The sequence below is a fragment of the Lepeophtheirus salmonis genome, chromosome 3, assembly GCF_016086655.4.
Source record: "Lepeophtheirus salmonis chromosome 3, UVic_Lsal_1.4, whole genome shotgun sequence".
Taxonomy (NCBI): Eukaryota; Metazoa; Arthropoda; class Copepoda; order Siphonostomatoida; family Caligidae; genus Lepeophtheirus; species Lepeophtheirus salmonis.
In genome coordinates, this window is record NC_052133.2 from 3,218,332 (window position 1) to 3,237,596 (window position 19,265).

The 19,265-nt window shown below is 28.9% G+C and overlaps 1 protein-coding gene across 1 annotated transcript in view; it reads right to left on the reverse strand.

The window, feature by feature from the left end:
- LOC121114400 (transient receptor potential-gamma protein-like) overlaps positions 1-19,265 on the reverse strand; it is a 311,931-nt gene that overhangs the window by 48,399 nt on the left and 244,267 nt on the right. Inside the window, 3 exon segments of the mRNA XM_071886890.1 lie at positions 16,433-16,637; positions 16,710-16,887; positions 17,191-17,440. Of these exon segments, the coding sequence (XP_071742991.1) occupies positions 16,433-16,637; positions 16,710-16,887; positions 17,191-17,440 (633 nt within the window).

The window sequence follows — 19,265 nt, forward strand, 5'->3', positions numbered from 1 at the left end:
ATTTTGTCTGTTGACGTATTGACCTACTACCGAAATATTAATACTTTTGCATATTTTCCCCTCATTGTATCTCATAACCCTTTCTCCAGTAAAGAGTAAAATAAGAGACCAGCCAATCATGTCATTCTCCTGTTGGATTCTATTCAACAGTATAAATATTACCGACTTGATGATAAATAATTACAGTTAAGAATTATTAATGTTGTGGGGATTCAATTATGAGCTATGTGGAATTTGGATGAAACCAGATTATAATGAACAATAGCGATACGTCAAAACACAAGTAAGTTGTAATGATTTTTCTTAAAATTGAGAGTGGATTACATTTGTATTATTCAACGAATTGTCTTCAATTTTTATCAGCAAACTATTCTTATTCACCCTTTGGGGTTGTTGAAAAATGCACTTAAAGTAGCACAAATTGATGGTCACAATACAAGTATAAGAAGTCAATTTCTTCGAATAGAAAATGGCTTTTTGAGGACCAATATTTCACTAAAATTAAATAAATATTCTAAACTGTAGCTAAAATTCATGGGTATTGTATTTTTAATGCAATAATTAACTGTAATGCGAGTATATGTATAAAATACTGGGCTGTATGTATATAGGGTGTACCGAAAGAACTAAAGTTGGGTATGTGGTATGGCCGGTTTTTTTAAATTTGTATTTTATTCCTTTAAACAAGAAAATAACTATTAAACAACCAAAAAAATGGTTGTTCATGGACGCGCTTTGATTTAAAAATCTGTAAAATGTCAAAAAAAAAGAAGGAAATTTTGATGTTGTTTCTTTAAAACTATTGATTTAAATCCAGTGACAGGATAGTTAATTTTTTAAATATTTTAGATGAAATATATATTTTGCAATCATATTTATACAATCTTTCTTTAACTTGCCTTAAAGGATGAGTATTTTAGTTCCAAACATGCTGTAAATAAATAAATGTTGTCTTTGGGTACCGCTTATTACGTGCTTCGTACAAGTATTATGATGTTTGTATTCATTTTTATTACTCAAATCTCATTTTTTGATACCAAATATTATAATTAAATATATTTTCCTTCATGTTCATTTATGCCAAATAATACACCCTATTTTACGAATTTTTATTTTTGAACTACGAAAAATGAGAATTAAACTCTTTAGAATAAATCCTTTTACTTATTATTCCTTAATTTCTAGTGTTGATTTGTTTCTATTTTAGCATATTTTACTTTATATTCTATAAATTTGATATTTTTCATTTATTATGAATATTTAATTTTTTTCCCGGATAACCTTTCAAAAAAGAAACTATCAATTAATAATACAATTTTTTAATTTTATTTGAAAGCGCATCTTTTCTTTCTATTCATGTTCTGAATTAATTGTATTTGATGTAATTTATGTGAACGACCGGTTAAAATATAAAAATCTACTTTAATTTCGAACCACATATGGAAGTAAAAATTCATACTGAAACTCGTCTATAATAGGGCAACTTTTTTTAATCTCCAGCCAACCCATGCTTGATACTTAAATGAACTTTTTAATTGAATAAAAGATAGGGAAATCGATATATTTGGAGATTACAGGTCTTTGAAACTATAAAAAAACAGTCTAGAAAATTGATAAAGAATAATTGGGAATCTATGGGCGAAAATACTTCTTTTAAGGGATGATTGTATGCTATAAATAGGATAGAAAAAGGGAGTAAAATGAAATTTTTGTATCTTTTAAAAGATAAAGAAGAATAAATTGTGTACCTTAGGTACACAAAAAAAAAAAAACTTAGTTCTAAGGGCATCCGCAGGAATATATTTTTTGGTGGGTGGAGGGGCATGGTTTTTGATATTTTTAAAAAAAATCCATAAACTAATTTTTTTTCAAAGAAATAGAATTTAAAAAATAATAAATTTTTTCTGAAAAATTTCAAAAGACCATAGATAATCCCAAAAAATTAGATTTTTTGAAAAAAAGTTTCAAATGTTAAATTTTTTGGAAAAAATTTGAAAAATTTAATTAATTTTTATGAAAAATTATTTCAAATAGCTGCTTTCAAAAAATATTTTTCTTGAAAGAAATATATATATTATAAAAAAAAATCACACGTTAATTTTTTTTTGTAATAAGCAAAAACTACTTAATTTGGGGAGGGGGGAGGGCTCCAGCTCCTTCAGCTACCACTTTTGGATGCCCTTGAGTTCCCTCCAATTGAATTCGTGTTATAAAACGTCGATATACGAGAATTAAGACTTTTTAACCGTATTTGAAATTCTTATTTGTCGAGATAAGGGGTTCACATGTCCGAGAAATGATCACTAAGCGAGATCCTGAGCAATACCAGATCCCATTAGTAAATAATACATACCTGTATTCCTATTTATCTTTGCATACTTTTTTTTAAAGGAAATTATTAGGTTTAGAGAAGAAAAAATATTCGAGTTGAACTATCCTTTGCTCATCTTTCATGTAATCATTTGTCTTATTCTCTTTCTTCTTTTTTCCTTCTCTAAACTTTATAATCTCATTTTAAAAAAGTGTGCAAAGATACATATCAACATATAACAAAATTAATTATTAGTATTTTACAATCTTTATTTTTTATTTTATATAAAAAAACAACTATAATAAGGCCACCATAGCCCTGAAGGCTAAGAAATTGTTACTGGAACCATCTCTTAAGCTTTATTTTAAAAATTTCAGTCCTGATTCCCGGACTCCCACACATATTCATTCCGGTTAAAATATAGATAGTGTGCATGTCTAGGTTCCTTAATCCAATCATCCCGCAACAAAAAAAAGTTTTGAAACGTTTGTGCAGATATGAGCAGCTTTCAAATCATTTACTAACTTATACATAATGTTCATGTTTTTCGTGTTGATTCATAGTCCATATTTTCCGTTTTTCAATAATCAAATGTGAAAAACTGTATTATATATGGACTGCAAAAAGAAAACAGAGTTAGGAGCGTATAACCCATAGTTTTTAGTTCTAATAAATTGTTTTGTAGTTAATTTTCATTATTTAAAATATTTTAGTACTTTGTTTTACATAATTAATTATCGATTAATTATTTGTTACTAAATGTAACTTAAACGAATGTTATGGAATAATGAAACGCAGGTGTGTAAAATCTCAAAAAAATATTGGAAAACCGGGATCCCGGTAGATGAATCCTAGTGGAGATTACAAAAATTACAAAAAACATTTATTAATATTTAAAATTGTATCATAATTTTGAATTTGATATAGTTGACTTTAAGAAACTAACTATAGAGTCCTGGAATAATACAAGATCCCCGCATAACGTGGTGCCAAACACCGTGGACTTCGCTTAACGCGGTGTTTGGAACTATTCTGTCTCTCCGTATAGTGCAGTATATTCTCCACCTATCGCAGCTTTTTATATTATAATAATAAATTACAAAAAACAATATATTGAGGTGAACAAGTATTTTTGTAGTAAAAAAAAGTTCCCATTAAAACGTGGATTTTTCTTGTTCCAGAAAAAAACAATAAGCGGGGATCCCTAGTACTTCTTTTCGTGCCGATTTGAAACACTTTTTAAAACTTTCTTCAAATAAGAGTATAGTTTGAATCCAACCGGTAATTTCGCTGTCTTGTATCTCAGCTATTTCAAAAATGACAATTAATAAAGACTAGTATTTATATGGACAAAGGAGTCGCAGATTCATGATCATGAGTTTATTTCGAAAAGATTTATTGAGAAGTGGCACCTTATTGATAGTCATGATCTTAGTTGATGCTTGAAGAAAATTAAGAAACTTCTTCGGAAGAAAGAAAAGGCTGTTTCAACAGGAAATACTTAAAGTAAAGTTCGAACAACAAGCAAATAACATGCAGTAAAACATCCAACAAAATTCCTGACAGCAAAATTATATTTATAACCTAATTCAACCCAGTGCTTTCTTCGTCCTATTCATAATTATAAGAATATTAATGCTGATCAATAATGATTGATTTATTTTTCCATGAATCATCATGCTTGAGATAAATCATTTATTTTTTATATATTTTGTTTTTATTCATTAATTTTATTATCTATTAGAAAGTCATTCATGCATCATAACCTCTCCCTCCCTTCCAGAAATAAACACAAAAATAACAATTGTAAGCCCTATTTCAATATCTATCAACATATTATCTATATAAAATATAAACATCATGAAAAGTCTATTTTTATCCAAGTCATCCATCAAAAGTTATTTAATTCTTTTGAAAATGGATCGTAAATCTAAACAAATAAACTTAAAATGAAGAATATAATAATAATGATCTTGTTGTCTTCAGTGAACAAAAAAAAAATAAGAAAAATTATAAGTGTACCATTTAAATACATTAGTAGGGTTGTAAATCCTAAACATTGTAAGTATGCAAGTTTTGAGTATTCGGCAATCTGAATAGTGATTTTTATTTTCGAAAGCGGTTATCATTACTCTTTTTTTTCTTAAAGAAAATCTGAGTATAAAGTTTAACCACGAGTTTGTGTGACCATGAATAACGGAGAGTATCGCGGAGGGGCTATTGGGGAGTTATAAGCGTAAGTACATAGTGGACTAAAAGTAAAATTGAGGATCAAAAACTGAGTTATTACTGTCTAGGTCCTGGCTTGATACAGAGTGGAAATTGTGTTGAATTCCTTCAGCTTACAACTAATTTATAGAAACGTCATGACAGCTCTTCCTCCACCTACTTACTTACTCTTGGTTAGTGATTCTCAAATGCTGCATTTTCTTAGATAGCTCTGCCTAGAATAGTTGATATGTACAAGGCAAAATTTAGTTCATGAAATCTAAAATTTAACACAAAAAATCATGATTTTGGTTATCTAATTAATATGTTCAAGGACATACATTCTGGCAAATAAGTACTAGGAATTGTTAATTTAAATGTCACTTGCTGAAGGGATTTAAATACATTTTTTTCTAGGTCAGCAGCATTGTATTTATTTACGGTCCCATGTTTGAGTGCAATCTTTAGACCAGTTTGCTTGCAACAGCTAATCCTCGTAATAGCTTGACATCTCTCACGAGTCAGTTCGTACCATGGTGACTGAAAACTTGGGCATAGACGCCTCGCTGCACGGTTTGTTCAAAAAGAGCTTAATTTTTTCTCACAAAAACAGTATCGTAAGCAAGTCTCTTCAGTCATCCTTGATCCTGCAAATTCCTAACCAACGTTCATAAAACGCATAATAACTGGTAATGAGACCTAAGTCTACGTGTATGATAAGCAAACAAGCCAAAAATCATTAGAATGAAGGTAGAAAAAATGGCTTAGCACTAGTTAGGTAAAATGACTTATCCAGCTGATTCCGGTTCCCAGTACTTCTTTGACAGAATGTAATAGTTTCAGAAACATTGACTTAGATACATCAATGTTGTCATAAAATTAATGGGAAAATAAAGTTCTTGCCCCAAATAAAAGACAAACATATTACTAATCTTCAAAAAACTGTTTTTAGCTCTTATATCTAAATCTTACTAGGTATATGCAAATAAGTACTACAATAACTCTCGGAATTTTTTTAGATTTTTCTCTTAAAATATTGCATCTCAGAAAGGCTCATAATATTTCATTATTAAAGTACAGTTACATTTCGAATTATGTGCATAACCCGTGTTAATTGTAGCCCAGATATTCAAAACTGAGAAACTACAGTTCAGTTAAATCTATGTAGCTTGTATTACTTTTCTCTTAGGTACATACATCCATAACAATAATAAGTAGCTCCAATGAATAGATGTTAATCATTATACAAGTTGAAAACTCGTGAACAAAACTCATACTTATGAAGTGCCTTACTTACTGACTAAATTCAAACTTTTAAGAATGTATATGAATCTCTTATTTTGTGATGAAGGTATTCTAGAAAAAAAAATATAAACCAATTACACGATCTGGTGTATCCTTGTGAATCAACAAAATATCCTTCAAGGACTACTCCTTGTTATTATAAAATCATTTTTCAAGTACATCTTCTTTTGACATTTCATAGTATTTGTTTAATACATACTTTGTATGCTTATGAAGAAGGGGTTTACGGTATATCGATACTGGTGGTTGGCAAATATATTCCTTGTAAATTCATTCCCTGTAAATTCATAACAGCTTTTTTTGTGCGGTTGTTGGTAACAAGAGAGAAAAAAAAATCATCCTGTCTTATGATAAATTGAAAAATGATGGGAATATTATGTATTTTCAAGATGGAAAAAAATATATAGATATTTCAATCAATTTTCTAGGTCAATTCATTTATCAAATAAATATAAATATTTTGGGGTTTTTTTTACCTACGTATGTGTATATAAATACATTTATTAATTTTGAAAATCTCATATTTTGCGTTAGGCTGTTTTTTTTGTTTTTTTTTGCATAAATGAATATATTTGCCCATTTATGTTGCCGATTTTATTGACGTTAATAAAATATAGTTTTCCATGATATAAAATTATAATTTATGCACTAGAAAGAAATAGATGGAATAAAATTACTCTTAAATAAGTTCTTTATAAATTTCCTAAAGTGTCTCGAGTACCAATAAAGGAAAATTTATAACTGTCAAAAATATTCATATGTTGATAAAAATGTTCCAATCATAAAATTATATTTTGGTTACCTTTAAAAAAATATTTTATGAAATATAGGGTCCTTTGTCTAAAAAACAACACTTTTTGAAAATGACAAAATTGTTATGTGTAAAAAATATCATAAAATTTGAAAAACTTTGTTCATAAGTACAACCAAGGGACACTTTATTGACATTTTCAATTAGTATAAGCATCTTTGAAGGTAGTTTTCCACTTGCAGATAGCTCCAAAATTAGAATTCTGCGTGGCTCCATGTTTTTTTGTTATTAAACTCTTATTTTTCTGTTGAATTTATTCATTTTTTGATTACAATAAATTAAATATAAGAAAAAGAACAAAAGATCCTCAATTATTTTTTTTTAAAATCTAAGACAGGGTCCCGTATTTATCTACTACCCATATTGGAACAAGGGGGATGAGGGTGGCTGTGTCCTCCCAAAACGATACTTGTACTTTAACTGAAATATAAGTACATTCCTCACTTAGTGAAAATCCTATTTATAATGCTGTTAGTGAACTATGTAAAAAAGAAACCCCAAAAATATAAACTATTTAATTACTTGATAAACAGTTGAACAATAATTATAGTAGTTATATCATTTAAATTTGTATTTTTTTGGAGCTATTACATTCATTTTCACTCCTAAATATCAAAACATAAATCCTTATTTTGAAATAATCTTAACAAGATATAATTTGTAATTATTAAAGTAAAACATTAAATTTAAATTTATAATAAAATTTTTATGAAATATTAATTACTATATGAGAATTTAATTAATAATTATATTAGAACCAATCAGTTTTGATGACACAATAAACAATAGCTATATTATATTTTTGTATCTACTTTTCATTTCAGCCATTAAAAAAAAGAAGAATTCAACAGTTAATTAAAGACACTAAACCTCGTTTTACAAATATGAACTATTCGAATGATTCCATTTTTTTTTTTTAAATAAAAAAGGAATTAGTATATAATCTGATTTAATGTTTCACGAGCAACCTGAACAATATTGGCGATAAAATGTAGAATCACAGGAATAAGGCGAAATTTTTATTAATCTTAGTGTGTATAAAACCACAGGTCACTAACGAAGGCTATTCATAACTTAAATTTTATTCAACTAAAATTGACTACCTTGTCGAAATATAAATTAACTATTTTTAAATTGGAAGAAAAAAATTGAAGTTATCTTTTTGGAAAAGTTAAAGTATTGTTCCATCTTTTTTGGGCTTTAATAAAAAAAAAAGGATATCCTTAGCTTCTATCAGAAAAATGCCAAGAAACAGGTTAGCCTCTTTCTAAAATGTGGAGTATAACAGAATTTCGTACTGGGGTTTATCTTGGATTAAATTATTTCATAACATAAGATTACCTTTGTTATAAATTAAAATAATTCAAACGTTGAGTACATATTGAAGAGTAAGTTAACATAAAGCTGTTCTCCTCAAAAACATTCTCAAATATTCAGGGTTACCATATTCCCCTACGATTTCTTTTTTTAACATGCCCAAAATACACACGATTTTCATCAATACCTATGAAACTCGTTTTCATTTGTTGTTTGTTGAATTTTTTTTGATGGAAAATTGCTGAAGGAAATACATTTTGGGAACATATTGGTCGTTGATGTGTTTTCAATGTTATATTTTTAATGAGGATGGATTTCCTGGATCAAAACATAAGAAGTTCCTTAAAATTATGTTCTGAGGATAGTTCCAAGAATTTTGATACGACGCTGACCCATTAACGCTTTTTCCAACTTTACTTCAAGTGAAGAAATGATAATTTCTCGATAAACACACGCAAATAGTATTCCTACATGTGTTATAATTAATTTTTGATAAATTTTTGATCAATTGAAATTTTTGATAGCTAATGAATTTTTTTCCTCATATTTTTTGAAATTTTTTTTCGCTGTTTATGGGGTGATAATCATTATTGACAAAAATAATTGCTGGAAACGAACCCTTTAAGTCTATAAAACTGGATCAAACTAAAAATCAAAAAGCTTTAATACATCACAGTGGCAGTTAAATCTTCTACTTTAAGATAACAAATATTAAAGTAATTATTACTGAATTAGACTTTTTAAATCCTTAAGATGAACAGATTTTTCTATAATTTTTAGGGATTAAAAATGGTGGTAAATTATTTCTTATGAAATTAATGTTATCTTATAAATCTCTTTGAGTCAGTGATAGAAAACTTTTTTTTTTTTTTTTTTTCAAATGATTTGTTACAATGGTTTTTTTCAGGGGCATCTGCAGGATTATATTGGGAAGGGGGGTGACTTTTTTTTAGGAAAGAAAATTTAAAAAATAATTTATTTCACGTGTTTTCTCATGAAAATTTTTCCTTCCACTTCAATAACTTTTTTTTTACGTCACTTAATTTTTCAAATATTCCTTGATTTTTTGAGGGGGTGGGGGAGTGGGCGACAGCTACTCCAGCCCCCACCCCCCAGCAGAGTCTCCTATTTTTTTTTTAAAAACTTATATTTTGTTTTGTTTTTTAATGACCTTTTTGGGTACTTTTTCCGAAACTATGTCATAGTTTAATGACGTGTTTTATAAAATATTCTTTCTAACTACTTCTAGAAAGTTATTTTTCTGAAAAAAGTTATATTTATTTTTTCAAAAAGCATTTCTATATATTTATGTATCATTTAGATTTCAAAATAAGCGGATTATTTTAAAGATACATTCTTTATTATCTTAGAATCCTTATTATGAAAAAAAAAGTCGCTGAAAGAAGCACGTCGAAATAAATAAATTTTGTACAAGTTTGACAAATATATAAGAAAGATAAAAATAAGACATTCTCGTTTATCATTCCATAACTTCTATTTTGAGATGATATAATAAATTACAGAATTAAGAGCAACGATGTTCCCCTTATGATTCAAAAATTCAGAGTTCATTCCAACAATCTATTACCTAAGGCTCTGCTGACTCAGGAACATATAATTTTATTAATTTAGAAAGCTTGTCGTCTTGAGCAGAAGGAACTATTTTATTAATAAATTAATTTATTAAGAACAAACTATAATCTGATCATGGATATAAATATTAAAGCTTTTACATAGCTATAAAAACATGTGTACTTATGCATTTTTTATAAAATGTTAAATTAATATAAACTTTTACTTCTTTCTTTTTGATCTCTTTAATCAATTTTTCAAAGACTAAAAAACAACAAAAAAACTTTTTTTTAAATATAAATTCATATATAGGCATTTTAAGATTTTGTTGCTTAATAATGTTAAAATATTTCTCTTTAGATGGCTGTAATCATCAAGTAAAATAACGTTACATCAAATGCAAGAGTAGCTCTTAACCCTATTACAGTGTGTACTACCACGAAGGCTTAACCTATTTATGATGTTTTTCCACACGCCACTGGTGGGAGCTCGTGCATCACCAGTGGATGAAGGGCCATGTGGAGTACACTGGTATTGATTTTGTTGATGCCCGTGCAATGACGGAGTAACCATGCTTGAGGAATCTGAAGATGAAGTTACCAAAAGTGTAGTTGTACTTGAGATTTATAATTACATAATATATGTAGTGTTGTAAGGAGGAATTGATAAAAGACACAATATGTAGATGGACAAAATTCATTTTAGAAGGGTATAGGTAGAAGTGGATAATTTTTTTAAACAGAAGGGTATCTATCATAATTATAATTGGCTTCATTACAAAGCATTTTCTTTTAAGGAAGCATATGGAATACATGGGATTAGTTGAAGATGCATCAGTCTAGTCTAGTAGCAGACTAGGGACGGAACGGTACGTTAAAACTACGGTTGGATACGAACTGCGGTACATAATGGTATAATATTTTTTTAAGAAATAGAATTAATGTATTTTTCAAGTTTTTTCGATATTTTATTCTTTAGTTATTTATTTTCTGTACAAATAAATTATTCCTAAATATACTTAACTTCTCTAAAAAAACAAAGGTTGCGATAAGATATACACGAGTTATATAGTAGTAGTATTCATAAATTTATAATTTTTTTTGCAAAAAGATGAGCTTTTCTACATTTTCTGGCAATAAACAAGACCGATTAGCAGTCACAATATCCCCAGCTGTAGAAAAAATTATTTCACTCGATACAATTGTATCTGTAATTTCGAGGTACCGTGAAGCTAACTTGGAAGTATTAGAACATGTATTTAAATTATCCCTTCACCATACCACTGGGTTTTCGTCAACTGAGATGCATTTTATCATTTTGTAAGTCATTATTTCTGTTTTGTATGATGAATCAAAGACATTATTTTTAATATAAAAGTCTAGTTATGGATTAAAATTTTACCTCACTATCTCAATCTATTAATTTAAAAAAATAACCTAAATATGATTATATCAAAATACTGTTCTAATGCAGACTGTATGAAAATATGACAGATACTCTAATTCATCCATGGGCAGTGTACAATGCCACAGAGAATTTAACAAGGGAACTATGGAAAACAAAATTAAATCAAAATAAAGAGAGAACATCAAAGTATTGAGGAGCTATGTGTGATTGTGCTTATGAAAAATAGAAAGTCACACTGAGAATTTGTGGGGGAGTAATCTTCTATATTATTCAAGCAAAGTTTATAAGTTAGTCGATACCTAATTACTCCCAAAAATCTCAGATAATACTGTTAGTCGCTAATATTCATAAAAATAATAATATACACATATTCAAAGTAATATTTTTTAAGGAATTGAAAAAATATATTTTAGTAAATTCAATTTTAACGTTTTAAAAGTGTAAGAAAAAAATAATGGAACATTCAAATAATACAAAAGTACATTGAAGAAATTTTCCTTTGAATAGTTATCTTAAAAAGAAAGTAAATCTATTTTTGCGTTTTTAAATTCACAACAAGCAGGCCTGTGATACCCTTAAAAGTAAAATCTCACCGATCAATTTTTTCACAAATGGTCAAAATGGCTTGATGGTGTCAAAATTTGATAATTTTTTTTGTCGCAATTTGAAATTTACGACCCTGATCACAAAAGAGGGTTTTGAAACAAATTAATTTTATGTATATACGTTGAAGTACCATCCAATTTCGATTGTTTTAATGACAAGCAATTTAGCAAACTCACAAATATTTTCCCCGGGCAATTTTTTGCGGACAATTTTATCAAGAGTAATTTTATGTTTACGATATATTTACATATTACTGTATGTATTAAATGAACGCCCCATTTTTGGTAAGTCCTCCTGAAGTTTCTTAAGGCTCCCCAATCATAATAAATCATTTCATATAAAAATATTGAGTAGCTACGCGTGAGTATGCTTATGAATATATATATATATATATATATAAATGTACCAATTTACATGAGTAATTTTATTACGGAGTTGATATTTTTTGGGAAAAAGCTCTTAAATGATGAGCGCTGGCATCGCCTTAACCAAAACATATATTATATCAGTTAATATTGGAAGGAATGATTATATGTGTATCCTAATTTGCAACTTGTACGTACGTATTAAATAGGAAGATACTCAAGGAGAAGTCTAAATATGCTTTAATATACATATGTGTACTTATTATATAAGGGCGCTATTTTTCAATAGACTTTTTATGGTAGTACTTGATTCATAGAGAAAAGTAATAAATTATAACGTGGATACAATATAATAACTATAAGTAAGTACATATACCCCAAATACAACTGCTCCTTCAGGATATTAAATTATATACTTATTTCTTTCAATGTACTCGAATAATATTATGAAATAAGTAGCCAATGTAATGAATGGACTTTCTAATTAATCGTGTATGTATGTATTCTTTAATTACTCCATTAATATCAGTATACTATAATTAATAATTAATGCATAGTTATGAATCACCGAGAAAAAGGCTAGGCCAAGTAAAAATTAATTGTAAAGGAAGATGCTCAACTTGCGCCCTATGAAATATTGAGCTGATGAACAAGTCATTTATTTGACACGTTTAAAAGGCTCGTTTTATTTATAAAATTGTAATCAGGGTCGTGTCGTATGTTTTGACACTCTGAAAAATATATGACGTAAATAATTATCATAGATACAAGACACAGCCGTTGTATTTGTTGTAAATCGTAAGCATTTTTATTATGTAAAAAAAAAAGAAATCGAAAATTATCATGGTAACCCAGACAATTTAAAGAAAAAATTGGAGAATAAAAGTATTAGAAATATGTCATGACCATACAAACATGACGATTCATTAAATTATCTTCAAGATGAAGGAGTACAAGTTGTACTCTGTATCAAGCCAAAACAAAGGCGGGAGTCATTCCGTTTTTGATCCTTAATTCTACAATGAGTTCAACAGGGACTTGAGACGGGTTATCACATCTAAGAGTGTATAGACTTAGTAGTCTATAGAAATCTGAACAATTACTAATTCAATAATAAATGAAGGCTGAGTGATTGAAATTAATTCATATTTAGATATATCAAATCATAGTCAATTAGTTTATAAACATAACAAAACTGAGCTCTCTTGCCACCGTACAAGAGAAGAAAACGAAACTTGAACGTGATTGACAAATTTCCATTCCTGTACTCCAAACAGTCGGGCGTCTACAAGAGCAATATCTACCCCGTCCCTTTTGCCCCCCCCTCTATAGCCTTGATGTCAACCCCCTCAACTACAACCTTTAGAGTGCATGTCGAGGAGAAGGCCTTCAGAGTCTGTCATCCAAATGCTGAGACTATAAAACCCACTGTCAGCAAGCACTGGAACGCTATGACAGAGGATTACATCTGCAACGTGTGTCAAGCCTTCTTCCACCGCCTGTAAGCCATCATTGCCGCTAAGGGAAGCTACATTGCTGATTAAGAGAGGTCAGACACACATCTATTTATATTATTAATTATATTTAAATTATATTATTAATTAATCAATCAAAACTTGTTGAAGTTTAAAATTAAAAGTGTTTAGATTTTAATGAACCACTCGGTAATCGTACATACATACATACATATAAAATATTTTACATTTAAAAAAAATCTATTATTATCTATATCGATATAAAAGAGACATTGTGTGTCTGTGTAGATGCCCCTTATATATTCGCACACAATTGAACATGGAGGCTGAAATTTTGCATGGATACTTCTTCTGAGTTTGGGCAGGGTCTTATGCTATACAAAACCCAAACACCGTTTTTTGCAGCTCAAGGAGACTAGATAGGGGGTTGAGTTAATTATCAATAAGTGATTGGCGTATCAAAAAACAACTGCACGAATAACTACATACATTGTCTAAATTGATTTAAAATCATAAAAGTTATGGGGTAAAAAAAGAAATCGGTGAAAATTGCAATTTCGTTAATTTCAAGTGCAAAAAAAAAAAAAGAATTTCCAATGGAATATGGGATTAGTAAATGGAATAAAGTTTGTAAAAATGTGTCTGGAGATTCGTTTGCATATAAGTTTACCAAATAAAAATTGATATTTAACTGAAATATATGTCATTTTCTTATTATTTTTTCAATTTTTTTCATTTCTTCTCTCTTTTTTTTCCATTTTTTCATTTAAAATCAATATTCAGTTTTAAAAAAAATGCAACAAAACAATGCTTTTAGCTCAAAAAAATGCCAATAGAACATTCAACTAAAAGTATTTTCAATTTCAAGCACATTTTATTACATGATTATTGCAATTATTCTTCATAACTTCTGTTTTTTGCAATTTCGAAAAAAATATTTGTAGGTTTGTGCTTCGTTTGCAAATCCTATAAATGGTATTACATAGTTTTTTGTCAAAATTAGTGCAAAAAAGTTTTTTTCGAATTTCGATTTGGGAATTTTTTTAAGTAAACATCAAATGGACTTCTCATCTAGACAATTTTTTAGAAGCATAAATCTTACTATGTTATGCGAAATTTATAACACATTAATTTTTCCATATTCACAATAATACTACTAAAGTTTCAAAAAGCAATAATAAGAGTTTTTTTTTGTAAGGGGGAGGGGGCGAGTTGCTATGATAAGACTTTAAGTTACATTACCTAACCGGATTGATACATTGTGAAGAATCCAAGAGAAATAGCATTAGAGCTATCAGGATCTTTTTCAACGACAAAGATATATTCATACTATAACTATTATTAAATAGAAGTATTTTCTGAATAATTTTTTGAATTTTCTCAATTAATTTGATCAATGTGATTTCCCTCTCCTTTTTTAGCCCGAGCAACGCCGGGTAACCCTTTATTAGTTATATATATAAATATATCACAGTTGCTCTCACAAAAATATTATTTATATATATATACTTAGATGTGTACACGCAGGATATATTTTAGACGTTTTTCCCCAAGAATGAAAGAAAAAATTTATAAATGCTTTAGAAAAAAACAAAAATATAACAAAGAACCGCACGCTAAAAAACGTTTGGGATTTACAACCCTATACATAACATGCTACAGGTAATGGGAGGCAATTCCTTGTTATAACCAGATCAAGAATTGACTACGAGCTCTTCTCATAGTATATAATATATCTTGATTTTCAAAAAAGGACAGGTGTTCCCATCAGCTTTAGGGGTGTAAATACTTTGAAAATGTAAGAGTAAAATATTTATAAATTTTGGCTATTTTTTGAAAACAGAAATAAAAAATTCTTACATATTTTTTTTGATTATTGGCCTTTCTTCCTTCTATAAAGGTCAATATTCAACAGTTTGTCCACAAATAAACTTTGATAAATATACGGGTGAGGACTCAAAATTTTAAAAGCTGATTATACTCCTACATATTTTTATTTACTGCCATTTTTATGGGAAAATTTTGAAGCAAAAGTTGGTAATTCATGTTTGTATGTTTGGTGCTAAAGGTTCCCTTGACCTAAGATTTTAATTCAGCCATGAAGTGATACTTTCTCCTTTTCAGAACAACGTCTATTGTGAAGATATTCTTTTGGGAGTAAATCTTGACGGTGTTGCTGTGGTGTACCAAAAACACTTTTTTCGCCTTCATCGACTCGGTCAGATTCCTTGGGGTGTGGACAAAGCTCTTCAGTCCCAGGTATTCCTTGATGGCATTCTTGATAGTCTTGAGATCGATCTCTATCTTGTTTGCCATCTTCCTCATGGATTTTGTCGGGTTTTTCTCAATTTCCTCCTTGACCATGGCCACAAACACGGCCTTCCTTGTGTTGTAGACGGTTACCAGGAGCACGTTGACAATGGATGAGATCTCCTTGGGACCAACTTGAGCGCAGAAGTGACCCCACACCCATTGCCGTTATGCTTGTTGCTCGGACATCTTTGATCGCACAAAAACAGAGCATAATCAAATTGTAACTTTTTCACAGCTTTTTTGAATTGCCTCAAGTACAAAATTGTCAGACTTTGAGAACTGAGGCCAGACGGTCTCGAAGAGGATTCTATTTTTTTGAGTCCTCAACCTGTAAATACTTTGAATTTGTTTTAAATTTAATAAAAATTTATATTTGTCTCTCTATACTTTTAGTCTTCCCCCAATCAACGTATAGAACATTAATAAGGGGAAAATAAGTTGGAAAATCGATAGTTAACAATAAAATATATACTATATTTTATTGTTAGTGAGGCAACACCGTGTTCTGAGTCATTAAATAATATTTAAATAAGAGTCTAAACTTATGGTTACTACATTTTATATAAGGGATCCTAATATACATACTTAAGTAATTCAATTGGAGCTACTTAAAAGAGTTATCGACATTATATTTGTACTAAAGAATATGATTTAGCCTATTTGTTTAGAATGAATTTTAGATAACACCTGATGCACTTTGTGCCTTTTCTCTTGAGAATAACTTAACATACGGAGGTCTTACCGAACTAACGGAAATGAGCTGATAAGAATGATTCATCATTGCAATCAGAAGATTGAGCAGTACAATAATATTAATCACGGAAAATGATCCAAACATAAGAAGTCCTGAAAAACGCGTAAACTCCTTAATTCCAGTTAATTCAAAATTATCCAAATCTACAAGACCAAATATGGCCCAAAATAATGTTTGGCACGTTTCCCAAAGGCTAAAAAAGGATTTAAAAATCAAGAATTGTTTTTGTAATACGAAAGAAAAAAAATGGAGAAATTTAACTCACTTGGCAAATCGTCTCCATGCGAGACAATGATTGATGTCTTGCTGAAGGGCTTTATTTGCAAAGGCAGAAAAATTGGCGATAGGGATTTCTTTTTCGAGGGTATGAGCCAGATTTTCATGCTCATTATAGCACCTTTGCTTCTCTAAATCAGCATAATACCAAAGTAATTGATTTGCTCCTAAAACAAAAATTAAATTAAATTAATTGAATGGATTCACATACTGCAATGTATTTAATTATTGGATTAACCTTAAAGTTATTAGCAACGTTTAACTCTACTCAATTGAATAAGTTACTTTAAAAAAATGAAAAATATTAATAAATAATTAAAAAGATTCTTTAAAGCAACAAACTTTCATATACTTGAATAATTTATTCGTGAAAACTTCTTCCTTATTACTTTTCAAAATCACAAAGTATAGTAACGTATTCTCTCTCCTACCAATGAATTTAAAAATAATGAATTTACATTTTTACTTACCACAAGAGAATGCAAAAAGTACTAGGACGAAGAGTGAAATGAATTTAAGAATGTCCATCACCATTCTACTCAGCGAGACTTGCAACGGTCCCAGGTACGGATTCACAGAAAAAATATAGACTAGTTTTAAATTTGAAAAAATATTGGCGGCAGCAAATAGTCCCTCTGATATAAGCATAGGATCCCAAGTATCCCAATGCTCACGAGGTAAATGTGCCGTGATACTACCCATTTTGATTTCATTTTGAACCTAAAAAAAATAAAAAAAAAAAAGTGTTGTAATAAATCATAAAAGAAAAAAAAATGCTTGCACTAAAATCAATTTGGATATAATTTTGTAAATTATAGAGCGTATTTATATGATATGTGATTGTACCTAGACAGTTTACTAAATACAAAAGGCATATTTAAACTTCAGTTGAGAAATTAAGAAGAAAAATATTATTAGTTTTTCCTTTTTTGTTATTTTCTTTTTTACTAATTATCATCTTTACATAATAATTTAAATTTATAATAAAGTTAGCTACTATTTTACACATATAAATACATAGATCGTTCATCAATTTTTAAGTACCAACTACTTTTTTTTGTTTTCTGTTTTTCATTTGGAAGGGGTATATATTGAGCCATGCTTCTTACTGCAAAGTCTTTCTTTTAAAGTCAGTAATTTCGTAACCATGTATGTTTTGATGTCATATCTAACTTGATCCATATATACTACTACTGATGGTACTAGTTCTTCACTGACTTGATGACTTGAGAGGAAAACAACGTGGTTTTCACTTTAAGTTTAAAATCTTTTTCACAAGGATTTAAGAACTGTTGAGAGTGTATTGTGATTTAATTTTTGTACTAAGTGAGGTGGGTGGGTGTTTGGTTAGTAAATTCGTTCCTTGCTTCGCTAGAAGTGGAATCCTGAGAATTCTTCTCGGATCCTCAAAGCTCCTTTGAGAGGTTTGTAGAGAGTAAGAAAGTTCCGTTAAATTTCTTACTAAAAATATGAATAAATTGACGGAGGAAAATTAATTTGCTTCGCATTTTTATTTATTAAATTTTTAAAACGAAATCAAAAGGAAATTAAGAAAAGGACCTGCAGATTTCTCTTTGCTATAGACTCAGCTCAAGCTAAAACCGATCCTGGAATTAGTGAACTATCTAGTGTTGCTGTCTAAACATGGGTAGTTTACTATGGCTTAGTTTTATATTGGAGGTAACATGCTTGTTATAATGTATAATTATACTAAAGTTAATCAAAGTAATTATATGTGGACGTCTGATTCTTAATGGAATTATTGGAATATATATATGCTTCTTTAAGCATAGATAACCTGTACTCTAATTTTAGGACATCGGAACTACTATTGACAAGGGGTGAATCAATCACTCTTTATAAATGCAATTATCTACCTTTATTCAATTCTGTTTGTATTTTATTTGGGTCAAATATATAAATGAGATTAATGTGGAATCTGTTTTCTATCAAACACCGCCTTCTAGCAAAAGTAATACCTTTGATTGAATCTACAAACCTTTTACTTTGTCATACCAAAGTAATGTCAATTGATTTCAATTGACATATGATAAATTTAAAAAAAATTATGTAAGTACATTTGAACAATAGTTCAAACGAATTGGGGAAAAATAATATTATTTATGTCCATTATACTATATTTCAAAAAGACAGTATGTGGTGCGTCAACATAAAAACAAACTTGAACAAAAATCAAGAACAAGAGAAAATCCCATTGTATTATTTGACTTCATACATACATACAACCCAATATTTCATATACGTATTTGAGTCAATTATAGGTATTGTTCTCAAATTTATGGAATGAGTCAACATACATACATAATAACTTTAACTATAGTTTAAAACTTTTATTTGATTTGAAAAACTTACATTGGCCCAAATATGGCCTTTCAAATAAAATCTATCAATTTTTTCATTGATTTATAGTGACGATCAATTTTGGCTTCTTTAAGTGCAATTTGCGATAAACCCAAAGGGTTAATAAAAAATAGTTTTTTGATTTAAATTGACGTTAATTCGTCAAAGAATAGAAATGTAATTC